The sequence below is a fragment of the Microchirus variegatus genome, assembly GCF_963457635.1.
Source record: "Microchirus variegatus genome assembly, chromosome: 20".
Classification (NCBI taxonomy): Eukaryota; Metazoa; Chordata; class Actinopteri; order Pleuronectiformes; family Soleidae; genus Microchirus; species Microchirus variegatus.
The window spans coordinates 7,056,629-7,070,368 of record NC_139821.1 but is presented as its reverse complement, the minus strand read 5'-3'; the positions used below and the strand labels follow the sequence as shown (position 1 = coordinate 7,070,368).

At 40.5% G+C, this 13,740-nt stretch overlaps 1 protein-coding gene across 1 annotated transcript in view; it reads left to right on the top strand.

The window, feature by feature from the left end:
- Positions 1–13,740, top strand: part of iqsec3a (IQ motif and Sec7 domain ArfGEF 3a) — a gene marked incomplete at both ends in the record, with an annotated part of 88,237 nt that overhangs the window by 67,158 nt on the left and 7,339 nt on the right. Inside the window, 6 exons of the mRNA XM_083906915.1 lie at positions 1,272–1,394; positions 6,705–6,871; positions 9,204–9,343; positions 11,870–11,995; positions 13,042–13,141; positions 13,251–13,409. Of these exons, the coding sequence (XP_083763041.1) occupies positions 1,272–1,394; positions 6,705–6,871; positions 9,204–9,343; positions 11,870–11,995; positions 13,042–13,141; positions 13,251–13,409 (815 nt within the window). The remainder of the gene's footprint in view (positions 1–1,271; positions 1,395–6,704; positions 6,872–9,203; positions 9,344–11,869; positions 11,996–13,041; positions 13,142–13,250; positions 13,410–13,740) is intronic.

Below are 13,740 nucleotides of genomic sequence, written 5' to 3'. Positions count from 1 at the left end.
AAGAGGGGCATCATGGGAGCGCGTAGAGTGCACGTGAAAGCACTTTCGGCAAAGTGTCGTCGCGGCTGAGCGGACGAGAGGTTTCTGACTAATGTGAAATCACTTGTGGTGATTTACTCATCCGTAATTCACGTATAGGGACAGTGTGTAAGCCTGTGTGTTTTGATATAGTGGTCAGTCTTCGTACAGCAAAGCTACTGGTGCCTCATTATTTCCTCATTTCTTTGCCAATAAACAACAGTTAAGACGTCTCAAGTCAATTAGGCCAAATTGTGGCTATTGTATGGATCTGGGCTCTAAGAAATGTGGCACCACAATGACTTGTTTACTGAAAATATAGTGCACTCTTTGAGCAATAAAAACAAGAAATCTGGGGTTATTAGCACACATGTTATCATGTTTGAGTGAGGTTATTAGATATCAAGGCAGAAGTATTTATGTTACAGATAAGAGAAGTGGCTTTAGTGGTAACGGGAGCAATAACAGGGGCAGTAGTGTGGTTCCTTTACTAGTGATAGTAGTACACTCTTAGAAATAAAAGTGCTAAGTAGAACCATATATGGTTCTTCGGCTTGTCCTCATAGGAGAACCCTTTTTGGATCAAGGTAGAACCTTTTTATAAAGGTTCCACCTGGAACCCTTTTGGATGGTTCCACCAAGAACCCTTGAAAAATCCTTTCTCCGGGAAAGGGTTTTTCAGAAACAAATGGTTCCAGGTAGAACCTCAGCTCTTGTAGAAGAACCCTTTTGGAACCCTTATTTCTGAGAGTGTATCTTGATGAATACTTTACATCTAATACTTCATGTATTGATGCCTATCAGATAAGCACCATCTTTCATTTAAACTCAGTGCTTACGACTGTAAGGTAACAGTGGAGCGTAAACCACATGAAAACCAGATCTTCCTGGAAGAGCAAAGAAACTAAAAAGTCACTTTTTGCAAAGTCACCTCTCACATCAAAAGTTAATTTCACCTCCAAACTCCCCCACACTTTGTATTTGAACCAGGGCTGCAATTAAAGTCATTAAGTGAGGTTGTCAGGTACAGGGAGGATTTTAAAACCCAGAGGGATTCTGTGTGTGTGTGTGTGTTGGGCCACTGTGTTGCTCAGAGAAGATAGTCTAATCCCTGGTGTCTGTGTGTTACTCATACCTGCAGTAAGCAGATTTATCTTGAGTGCATGCCATCATAAGGGAGTCATGCACAGTATCATGCAATTAATAAACTGCTTTTAATTGTCCTTGTTCCTCTTCCGTAACTCTCTCCACAGCTGCGTCGTGGACGAGATGGACTTCTCCGGCATGGAGCTGGACGAAGCACTGAGGAAGTTTCAGGCCCACATTCGTGTCCAGGGAGAAGCCCAGAAGGTGGAACGTCTTATCGAGGCCTTCAGGTAATTGGAAACGCGAGTGGCATTTGCAGCGAGAGTCTGAGATTTATCTTACTGTATTGATGGGAGCACATCAGCTGCAGAGTCAATACCAAAACCTATCTTTAGATATGGATTTATTCCACTATTCAGCTGGCAATTAAAAGGATATTAAATAGTAGTGTGTTATAAATGGACATGTGAGCGATTGTTATTTGGCTATTATTGGCAATTGCGTTCATATTCAGAGTCATTAATATGCAGTAAGAGTAGAAGAAAGATAATATAATCTAGCAGCCCTCATTTGTCCTACTGGTCTCGTTTAATTTCCTCTGCTGTAACTCTGCGTGCATTGATTTCTGAGTGGGTGTTTGTCAAAGAAGTAGCTCGAGGACAATCACGTCTTACCGTCCTTTAAGAAGCCTACATCAAGGTTTTTTTGAGCGATAGAGACGTAAATGTGTGCGATTGATTGTAAAATGGGAAACCGCTAGCTTTTTTAAGCATGAAAGAAAGAGGGGCGACAAGAAAACTCGATCAGGACGAGGAACGGTCAACAACCAGCAAATGCATACACTGATTCCAATGAGTCACCAAGATTGAACTGTTAACCCACATACAGTATAAATATGCATGAGTCTTTGTCAAACCTCTGTAGAGATGTGTGCCCCAGCAGACTCCCTCGTCTTTCCTCCTTTCTACTCGACTAACAATTAAAATACTGACAGTACAATGAAGGCTTCGTCTGAAACTGCGTGTCATTTCTGGCCACAGTCTGTGACAAGCGAGACAAAGATGCGTGCGTTAGCGCTAACTGTTTGCTGTAACAACCACCTGTCACGCGCGTTGAGTTGTTTAACGGGGCGAGAAACGCGGTGGTGAGGTTTTCCATAGTGTTCCAAAAAAACGTTGAGACATAAGGTTGGGTCTGAGACAGACAAGGTAAGGGGGGGATGGGCGGTAGAAGAAGGGAATACGTAGAGAAAAAAATGAAAGAGGGAGGATGGTTTATAAATAACTAGCATTGCATAACAAGCAGTGCCTCTCTGTGCCCGCTGCCTCTATTCCTTGGTGCTTTGATACATCTCTAAAAGCGTGCACACACACACATTTGTGTACTGCTATCTTACTAAGGACAGATATTTATCTAGCCCCTTACCCTAATGACAACAAAATGCCTTAACGTAATCCTTAACTTGACACAAACTTCCCATTAAGTCTTCACTCAATATGTTTATTGGGAAAAAAATGGCCCTCAATAAAATAGAAATTTGCATTCCATAAACCCTTACTCTAACCTTAACCATCACAACTAAGTGCCTAACCCTAACCATAACCCTAAATCCTGGTCTTAACCCTGAAATGCCCTTTAAGATATAGGTTCAGACAAAATGTCCCCACAAGGTCAAATGTCCTCACAAAGATAGGTTTTTGCAGACCTCACCGAGATATGAATACAGGTACACATGACTACAACCCTAATCCTCCAAGATCACTTTTAAAGGGTGACAGAATGTGAGGACCACTTTTCCAAAAATGTCCTCACTCCTGATGTTTTTATCTCTGGTCCTCACAAAGATGCCCGTACAAGAACACACTGACCCACACACACACACAGCAATCTTCAAAGAAAATAATACTTCTAGAGGATTTGAAGCAGCAGTGAAAATGAGCAAAGGGCAGAGTGAAAAGCAGCCTGCAGCTCCAGTATCTGCTGCGTCAGTGTACTAATGAATGAGTAAACATGAGCCAGCTCCCCCAAATGCTGCAGATGCACTCACAGTTCATGTTTTCATTTCTGGATCAGTAACTACGTATCCACATTTACTCAACCTGCAGTCCCATTTTGTAATTTATGCCCCACATGTTACAGTTATTATAAATAACCGTCACATAACTCACTTCTCACACCTTCATCCTTCCCCCAGAGTGTGTATATACTCGGGGAATTACTGTTACACCATCTCTACAAAAGACAAAATTGGTTTGGCAAAAAAAAGCAGCAATTTTCGACACTGCCAGATCCATTAAGTAAGAAGCTTGTTGTGGATATTTTTTTTTTTTTTGTAAGTCATTTTCATATCTCTCTCAGAGTACGAAGAGCACAATCGCATCGAAAGCAGCGTAAATTGGGGTATTTGCAGCTTTGCGGAGAAGCGTAATTACTGGTTATCTACGTACCATTTACATACACTAAGAAGTGAATAAGCATCTATGTGCAGCCCCGTGATTATCTTCATACAACAAATACAGCATCAGGGATACCATTTACACACAAGTAATGGAAATCCTGGGTGAGCAGATATGATACTTTGATAGTTTCAGCATCTGTCTGATACTGATCGGTCAAAATCGGTGGAGGGGCTGTTGGAAAAAGAAACCTTAAATGTACATAAATGCCTAACTCAAGCACAATATGTAGAATTGTCAAAGGACAAACAAACAAAAAAAAACAGTTTGGCCTCCCAACAGTGGACCTCGGCGTCGTTACACACTCACCAACAAGGGACCTCCATGCCAACATGGGACATTTTTTCAGATCCCCTGTTGGTCGAGCTTTAATCATGCTTAAATTATGCCTCAGACCCTCTGGTGATTTTTTTCTGAAATTCTGCCAAGAGGGGACCTGCCTGTGAGTGAGTGTTAAAGTTCCTCCTCAGCAGTGCCCCTACTGCCTGGAGTAGGGATTGCATTTCAGACAGGAATGTGGCTATTGAACAATTTCTTTTTATACAAAATATGAAGGGATACTGTAGTAGTTTAGCAGTAGGATTTGGGGGATTAAACCATCCTTACTTCACCTGTTTCTCTCACAATCTGATCGAACTTAATTTCGCATTAATTTCTGATGCGTAAAACACATAAAGACATCTTTAAAATGTCTTTGTAAAACACAGGAAGACATTTTAAATATTGTTCCATCCCAAGAGACTCCTGATACGATTAGAATTTGGTTTTGGTTAGGGTAAGGGCCTAGCATTATGTCTGTGAGTGTCCTTGCTAAGCTGTACAAGAAAGTGTGTGTAAAGATTTGTAACCTGCCGCATGCGTACCAATACGTGTGTGTGCGTGTGTGTGTGTGTGTGCGTGTGCGTGTGTGTGTCCCACTGAGATATTGGATTCCAATCATGCAGCTCAGTGAGTGTGCAGCGCCCAAAGTGGAAACGACTGATTAAAGTAACGATCACAATATACACTTCAGTGCAGAGCTCACAGTATGTGCACACAAAAGTACACACACACACTAACAGAGATACACACTGATTAGATGTAGATCATGTTTTTTCTATCCATCACCTAATCAGAACGCATCCATGCACTTCACTGACATTAAACCAAATTCTCTCTCTCTCTTAAACACACACACATGTACAGACACAGAATATAAAGTGCTGTGCAACAGCACCAAGCCCCACCCTTGGATTTGTTGTTTTAGCTGTGCTATAATTACCATATAATGCATAATTATTTCTCCATGTCTTTATTTAAATACAGCCAGGAACTGTGTATGCATTATTGAAATACATTAAAAAGTTGAATTGTTTGTTACTTTAGGGGGAAAACTAAGGCTGGGACACAACTTATGAGTCCATAAAATGTAGGCAAACACTAGAAATCTCACCGGGAAATAACTGCTGGTATGCTACCGAAAAGAAAACAAACTGGGAAGTTATAATGTGAAAAGTTGTGTTATCAGGAATCAGAATACAAAAATGAATACCAATACTGATGATGAATAGCAGATGACAGATGTAGCACAGCGCTGATATATTAATGGCTCCTTTAAACACACATTCACACCACTGTTGCATTCTTTCGCGGAAAAAAGTGTCAACATAAGGGATTTCAAACATCTTATTTCTCATCTCCGACAGAGTAACTACCTGCGTAAATCCAGCAACTGGGCCCATAAATGCTGGAGACTGTTTAATTACGGGCAAAGGACTCGGTGGACCTTGTCAGCACTTGTAACATCTGCAAATAAACAAGAGGGATGGAACTTTATTATTTCGTAAACAAACGTTACGAAGATGACGGTAAATCACAGAGCGATGTCCCGTAACTTTTTTTTTTCAGCCGCTCTCCTTCCATTCCACTGCCCCCGATGCTCGATCCACGTCTGGTGGGACAAATGTTTTCGAGAGACGGTTTTTCGAGCAGAGCGACCGCTGTGAGGTTCATTATAGCCGAGGGGCAGCTAACGGCTTTCAATGAAGCCACGGGCTAAATTAAAGCCATAACTCTTGTTTTGATGTGACACTCTCGTGCTCAGCAAGTGTCAAGACGTCTGCGAGCATGTTGTGCAGTGAAGGATGCCTGCAGTAGCCGAGGATGACAAATTACACGCATCTTGTCTTCCATTTGTCATACTTTACCATCTTTACTCCTTTCTTGCCCCTCTTATTCTAACTCATCTCTCGTTTCGCTGTGTCCGTTACTGTTCCCTTTAAATCCTTTCCTTCCATCTTTATGTTCTCTGTCATGACCAACATCTTTTACTGCTTAAATTCATCCGTCACTTTTCCAACTTTACCCTCCACCTGTGTTATTTTATTTCGTAAATGTTTTCAAATGGCAACACTTACCATGAAGAAGCCCATTATATATATGATGATGCATTATAATACATTATGAACACAATTATACTTCATTATAATGCATTTATAGTGCTTTGTTAAAATGATCATGAGTTATTATGATGCCAGTTCATGAACATATTCATAATGTGTTATATGGTGCATATATTTATACCCATTCATAACAGTAATTTTGTCACATCACCAAATGGACACATGCAGTGAGTTATGACAACACAATGTCACACTATAATAGTGATTATAATCTATTACAGCTAAGAAACATATAAAATATATATATCAAATATTAGCATTTTGGGCAAAAACTTGAGACACGCATACATGTTATTATTTTAGATTTTGCATATTATGTTAGATATATTAGCTGGTTTTAAAGAAAAAACTTTATGTTGCATTATCTGACAATATAACTATCAATATTGATGGATTTGAAGCTTGTTTTTTTTATCATGATAACGTTATTGGCCATATCACACCGCTCTGTGTATATGAATACTTGAATTGTAACACATTCTTAAGTATTTACCTAATGTGTTAATGTATTACGGAAATGGACATGTGACCAAAACAATGTTTTCAAGCCTCAGCACAGAACATAAACATACATTCCATTCCTGTGAATGTGATATCTTAAGAACCTGTTTAAATGTGGCCTTGGGCCTCATCCTGATTAGGTCTTGATGGTTGAAGGTCAAGTTCACCGTTGTCATTTTCTTTGTGAATGTGTTCCCAACAGCCAGCGCTACTGCATGTGCAACCCCGACGTGGTGCAGCAGTTTCACAACCCGGACACCATCTTCATCCTGGCCTTCGCCATCATTCTGCTCAACACCGACATGTACAGTCCCAACATCAAACCTGACCGGAAAATGTTATTAGAGGACTTCATACGCAACCTGCGAGGTAAGGAACACAGCTTTTGTGTGCATTTGACCTTGTTTGGGTTGACCAAATATATATAGGAAGGTTTGCAGATTCATTAATTGCATTTTCATAATTGTTAGAGTTTCGGTTTTGATGTTTATTACCCGTTTTATCTCTACAGATCTATCCATAATTTACCCTAACCCCAGTTGCAACAGAATTCCAGCGGTTCAAATGTTAACAGCGACAGTAGCTTCTTGATGTCATCGTCTCAATCAGGGGGTTAGATTATTCAGAGCCTCTGTGCATGTGTTGTCACCTCACAAGGTCCAAAGTGTAGCGTGAGCTGAGTGTCAACGTCAGTAAGTCAGCTGTAGAGCTATAAATAACGCGCATGGGGGGAAAGTGACTCAGCAAATATGAAAAGTCAACACCAATCTCTGGTGTAGACCTGAGGCTCTGACGCCATTATTTATTCATGTCAAGTAAATGTTTTAAACTGCAAATAAAGATAAAAATAAATCTCCCCAGATGGGAATTAAAAAAGAAAAAAAGAAACATCTCATAATTATAGTTTATGATTAGATGAGGAAGAGCATAAGAGATTCCCTTTTGCCTGTCGTGGTAACAGATGAATCTGTGGAAGTGAGTCAGCGTCCATCACGGTTCAGACTTGCAAGTCTATCAAATGAAGGTGATAAATATATGAGGTTATGATATCGGTCCCTGCCTGTTGTGCTTCACACATTCACAGGTCACGGCGACAACAGCGAAAAGGCATCTGTTATCCTCGTCTGCCACAGTCAAACAGATGCTCGTTCACAGAGACAGAAAGCACGGCTGATTTGATTCTGCCTCGGTGGAATCAGCTGTGGAACAATGAGGTTAATGCAGAGCAGCTTTAATATATTCATCCAGACTGCTCCACACAATTAAATTAAGTAGGAAAATCTATTTCGACATCTAACGCGGATTAAAATATGTCGCTCCATCTCAGACTCTTTATTTGTCTCAGTTTAGTGTGTTTTCTCCGTCTCAGTGAACTCGTTCTCTCGCGTTGTACTTTCTCTCATTCAAACTTATTAATCTGTCGCTTCATTCATCTGCCTTTACCCTCTTTGTTTCCTCCTCACCGATGCTCTCTCGCTCTCTATAGCACACTGACAGATGTAATAGTTCACTCAAGCTAAATGGCTGAGGTGAAACGCAATTATACAGCAGAAACCAATGGTAATGAAGAACAGCAGCACATTCATTATCTCAATTAAAACAGACTGGCAGCGACCGAGCTAACGTTATGTAAACGCGGCTTCCGCAAAGTTAATCTACTGTGCCAGCTCACAGAGAAATGAAATTTGGAAAATTGCACTGTCACTGTGAGTTACTGGATTTTCTTTATATCACTATTGTTTTAATTATGCATAGAGAGGATGTATAATCATAGTAAACAAATGCTTAATTATTGTCCTTATTGCACTTAATTAGTTGCGTTGATGTTGTGTTTTTTATATCGTTCTATTATTTGACTTTGAGGCCCACACAACAATTTCAATGCACTTTGGCAAAACAACAAATTAAGCACTTGACTCCTGAAAACAGTCTTGCGATCTAAAGTCTAAAGCCGAGAAACACAAGGGAGTGAGACCAACTGACACCGAATACATAACAAAACAGAAAATTACAAAATAAAAAGCCAATAAATGCGAGACAAAACAGGAAAGCAAAAGGAAATTCATTCATTATCCACTGCTTTGTTCTCCACATGAGGGTCATGGGGTCTCCAGTCCATCACAGGGTCAAACAACCTTTCCCACCTCACACAAATCCCCATCAAAACGCTGCGTCATGCCATTATTATGCTAATTATCCCACCTTATTTTCATACCTCCGGATGACATAATTAGCTCTGATGTGTCAGCAGGGTCCCAGGGTGCGTCCCTGTCGTCGTCATCACTTCATTTTCACCAAACACCTCCTGCCTCGTTGAAAGCTCAATGTGCCACGCCACGAGGTACAGCTGTGCGGACAAAATGGAGAGCATCTCGAGGGCAACCTTTCGGCCTAATGACCTTTAAGCCTAGACGCTGCCACAGCCTTTTAAAAGCACCGTGCTCCAGACAGAGAGTCTCCTCGAGGTGTGATGGGTTGTTTCACTGGTGATTTAACCTCCTCTCACATTTCCTTCTCTCATGACAAGCCGAGATATGGAGAAATAACTCTCTTGCATGTCAGATCAGTCTGCATTTTAACATTTTGTGTGGAAAAAAACTCACTTCCACAGTTAAAACAGCTTATCCTGCCAGATGGACAGCACCTTCTGGTGATGTGTGTGTATATAGCTGTGCCTAAAATTAGCCTGTTCTTGTCTCAGGTGTGGACGATGGAGCAGACATCCCCAGAGACATGGTGGTGGGCATCTATGAAAGAATACAACTGAGGGAGTTGCGCTCCAACGAAGACCACGTCACCTACGTCTCCAAGGTTGAGCAGTCCATTGTGGGCATGAAAACGGTAAGCATACGGCATACATAGAGTACACTAATTACCATCCAGTCAACCCACCCCCAACCCAAATGTACCATTCAGATGCATCAACTTCGGTTTCTTTCCACCTCAGCAGCTCACCCAACATCACGTATTGTATAGTCCTCACTCTAGAAATGTCCTCTCTATCATCCTCGTCCTCAACATCACTCTCAACTTCTTCTTCAGTTAACACCACAGATATAAGCTTATGATGGTGGCGAGAAGTCCTACACAACACAGAGTGCGCTAGCTCATGCTATATCATCGGTGCAGTGGCGCAATTGGTTCCTCTAAATGTCAATCAATATGGTGTAGGATGCTACGCTCGTACCTGGTGTTCATGTATGACCTGATGGAAGCAACCTCAGCAAAAATCCTTTGTTTTTCTTCTCCTCTGGTTAAGACATTTTTGAGAGGGGTGCTGTGGGATCTCTGACCCATAACTAGTAATCCGACGACCCTGGTGCAACAGACTAAATAGACTACACAGACTTTACAGGCTGTAAATTAAAATGTATTGGTTTGTATATTGGCTGTACCAGTGTTATCAGTGAGGCCAGTGTTTCAGGTTAATCTCTGATGACATTTCATGGTCATTTTATGACCTAATACATTTCTAACATCCAGCTTCTTTAACCTTTAACCCCATTGAGTTGATGTTTATAGCATTTCAGAGCAGCACAACAACTACTGTCGATCAATACACCCAGCAAATACAGAGCAACACTATTATTATTTATTTGGACTCATAAGTGGAGTCATAGCAGCAGCTTGGCAATTGTCAGGCCAATAATCAACTCTCCATCTATTAACGCCTGAGGGAAATGTGTTTGTTTTTATGTTTTAACCCCTTTTAACATTACACAGTAATTTAGTCCAGTGTTTATATGAAAATGTGGTTTATAGGAGCTTTAAAGCAGAGAGAAACTGCCAAAATATCCACTTAAATATACAGTCAGCAGAATAAATCAGTGTACCAAGAAAGCTCGGCGTTGATTTAACTTAAACTGATTCATTCCAGATGGGAGTAAGTCAAAGATACAGTTACTGTTTTCCTCATTACACTCTATAAAATGCTCATCTGTAGTTTTATATCAACCAAATAATCCACTTCCAATTGGTTTTCCTATATTAGAGTTTCTGTAATTCCTATGAAGTTTGGTTTTAATGAGTTTTGTTGATACACAGGCTGAATATATCTCACTCAAAAACAGAAATACCAACGCACACAAGCACACACAACCCCTTACAAAGTCGCTCAGTCATTATCTAAGGCCTCGTCACTACCACCTAGTCTTACAGGCGTTGGCAGAGCACATTTATTAGCCATTAAATATCTCATCAGCAGCGCGATCGTTAGTGCAGGTCATTACTCCAGCTTAGATCCATCATTAACCAAAGCCATCATCGCAGTTAACCGTTTGAGGTTAAAAGACTCGGTCATTGCGCGTAAATAGTGTAGCGTGTACACGGTTGAACTCAACACTTTAGTTAAGATTTAACTTCTGGGGCTGGAACTGTGTCGCTGCTGAATTTGATGAGCTAATACAGTGTGTCTGTGAAAAGTGAGTAAAACTTAAGTCAGTTTTATAATTGACTGATCACACTGAATCAGGGAATGGAACTTGAATCATGTCATTGCATCAAGGCATCCCAATCCTTTGGGAAATATAGATAAAAGGTTATTTTCTCACGTATACTTTTCTGAGAAATATTGCATTCCCACAAGAGCAAGTTTGTTTTTTGGGAGCTGAAATCCTGCTTTAACATCAACAGTGGTTTTGACATTTCAACTGGTCAATTGACACAAAATGAAATATTTCATCTATTGACCTTTACGGTGTTTACGAAATGAATTCCACTAAGAAAGTTGTCGGAAGAAAGTGTTTGAATCAGAGTGTGAGGACCGATGATGAACAATGATGCTGAGAAGAAGACAAGAACATGGGATTCGGCATTGGCATCAGTTTCTGGACCCGTGACAACATCTATTATTTATCTGCAGTCTATGTTCTGTATCAACTCTATTCACTGGAGCAGTTTGCCAGCAGCCTCGACAATGAGGTTGACGTTTAATGATAAAATAATAGCTGCTCAAACCATTAAAAATACATTTCGGTGATGTAATCTAATGCTTTTTCTCAAGCAACTTAAACTAGTGGTTTTAGGGTTGGGGTTAGGATTGGTTTTAGGGTTAGGGTTAAGATATAGAGGGTTAGGGTTTTAGGGTTAGGGTTTTTCCTCAAGGGTTAGGGTTAGGATTGTTTTTAGGGTTAAGGTTAATATATAGAGGGTTAGGGTTTTTCCTCAAGCATCTTAAGCTATTTGTTTTAGGGTTAGGATTGTTTTTAGAGTTAGGGTTAAGATATAGAGGGTTAGGGTTAAGATATAGAGGGTTAGGGTTTTTCCTCAAGCATCTTAAGCTAGTGGTTTTAGCGTTAGGGTTAGGATTGGTTTTAGGGTTAGGGTTAAGATATCGAAAAACAGTTTCCGTGTTTGTTGTGCCTGCAGGTCCTCTCTGTCCCTCACAGAAGACTGGTGTGCTGTAGTCGACTTTTTGAAGTGATAGACGTCAACAAGGCCCAAAAGCAGGCAGCGCACCAGAGAGAAGTCTTCCTCTTCAATGATCTGATTGTGGTAAGTCGACAAAAATCTCCCTCCACCTCCATCAGAGAATTATCACATGCATCTGATTCAGTGCAGTGAGTCACGTTTGCCCTCTCGTTGTGTTCATGTGTCTCTTTTACATACACATATATATTCACAGTATGTACAGACACAATCAGAGAATAGAAAATATATACAGGCTTAAAGTGATTAATGTCATGACACTGTTATAAGAGATGGAAAAACACTTGCTTTATGCAAATCGTGCTTTCACTGTCTGATAAAGAGATCCTATTGAAAAAGAATAGCAGCCTATTTATGAAAAAAACAGAATGAGTAATTGTAAACTAGTTGATTTTGGGAAATCTCGAATGTGTATGAACTGAACTTTGTTGATCCCACTCCAGGAAAAGAGTAAGAATAAGCAACAGGGCTGTTACTGAAGCGCAGAAGTAATTGTTTGCTGCAGGAGAAGAATGCAACAAAAAAAACGTAATAGCACAATAGTGGAAATCTGTTCTGTTGACAGTATAAGTTAGCGGTGCGATACATACTTTTTCTTCCAAACTCTTTAACGGGGGGACAGAAATTTTACTGTGGAATGAAAGTGGTCTTTTCTTCGAGTTTGGCTCCCGTTCACGCGGCTTAAACACATCGAGAAGTGTTTGAAGTGCCAAAGTGATGTAGTGGTTTAATCCACCTTCGCTTGGTAAATTATGTTTCCTCCCCCCCCCCCTCGATACTGCTGCAAAATAGATTTGCCTTATCTTTCTCCATCTGGGTGGCCAGTCAATGAAAAAGCTCCCTATCATCTCTAATCCATCCTGGTATATGCACACCAAGGTGTTTTCCATACAAATCACAGCACGAGTACAGAGACCAAAAACACTTTGAAGACTGTCGCGTCCACCAGTATTGACTCGCTTTGCTTTTCTTAAAAAGTATTTCAAATTAAACTTGTTTTTCTGGTACTTCCTTTGAGGTTGCTCTCGCAGGCACGATCAAAACAACTTCAAGGTTGGGTCGAGGAAAACGAGGAATTATTCATTGGTCACGTAATTACTTATTGTCCGCAGATCTTGAAGCTTTGTCCAAAGAAGAAGAGTCCTGCAGCCTATACTTTTTGCAAAGCCATGGGTCTACTCGGCATGCAGTTCCACCTTTTTGAAAATGAATGTAAGTCACAGCCTTTGTCGGCCTCTTGCATCAGGTAAACAAACGCCTGATACTTTTGGACGGAGGAGCCTCGCTATCATTTGTCTGACTCTTGTCCTTTGTGCTCCAGACTATCCCCATGGCATCACCATCCTCTCACCTTTTGGCTCAGACAAGAAGCAAGTACTTCACTTCTGCGCCCAGAGCGCAGAGGAGCTGCTCAAGTTTGTGGAGGACTTGAAAGAGTCGATCGCGGAAGTGTCAGAGATGGAGCAGATACGCATTGAATGTGAGTGTCAGATGTGTTTTTTTTCCTCAATGAAAACATTCGGAAACAGAGCATCGGAATTGCTCATCTGTATGAATATGTCTTTAATACTTAAAGTTATAGAAGAGACGATACAGCAAATTATGTCATTAAAAGGCAACAAAATAATTAAAATGCTCCGTTACCTTGAATAAAAATAGGGTTTCTATGCATGGTTTTTAATTAATTAATTAATCAACTAAATATACACCACTAGGTTTTTAGATAGTTTAATGTAGGGATGTTACATATTTTATCTTTAATGTCACAAAGACTCCCAGCGATTGCGATACACTGTACTGTTCTTAAATAA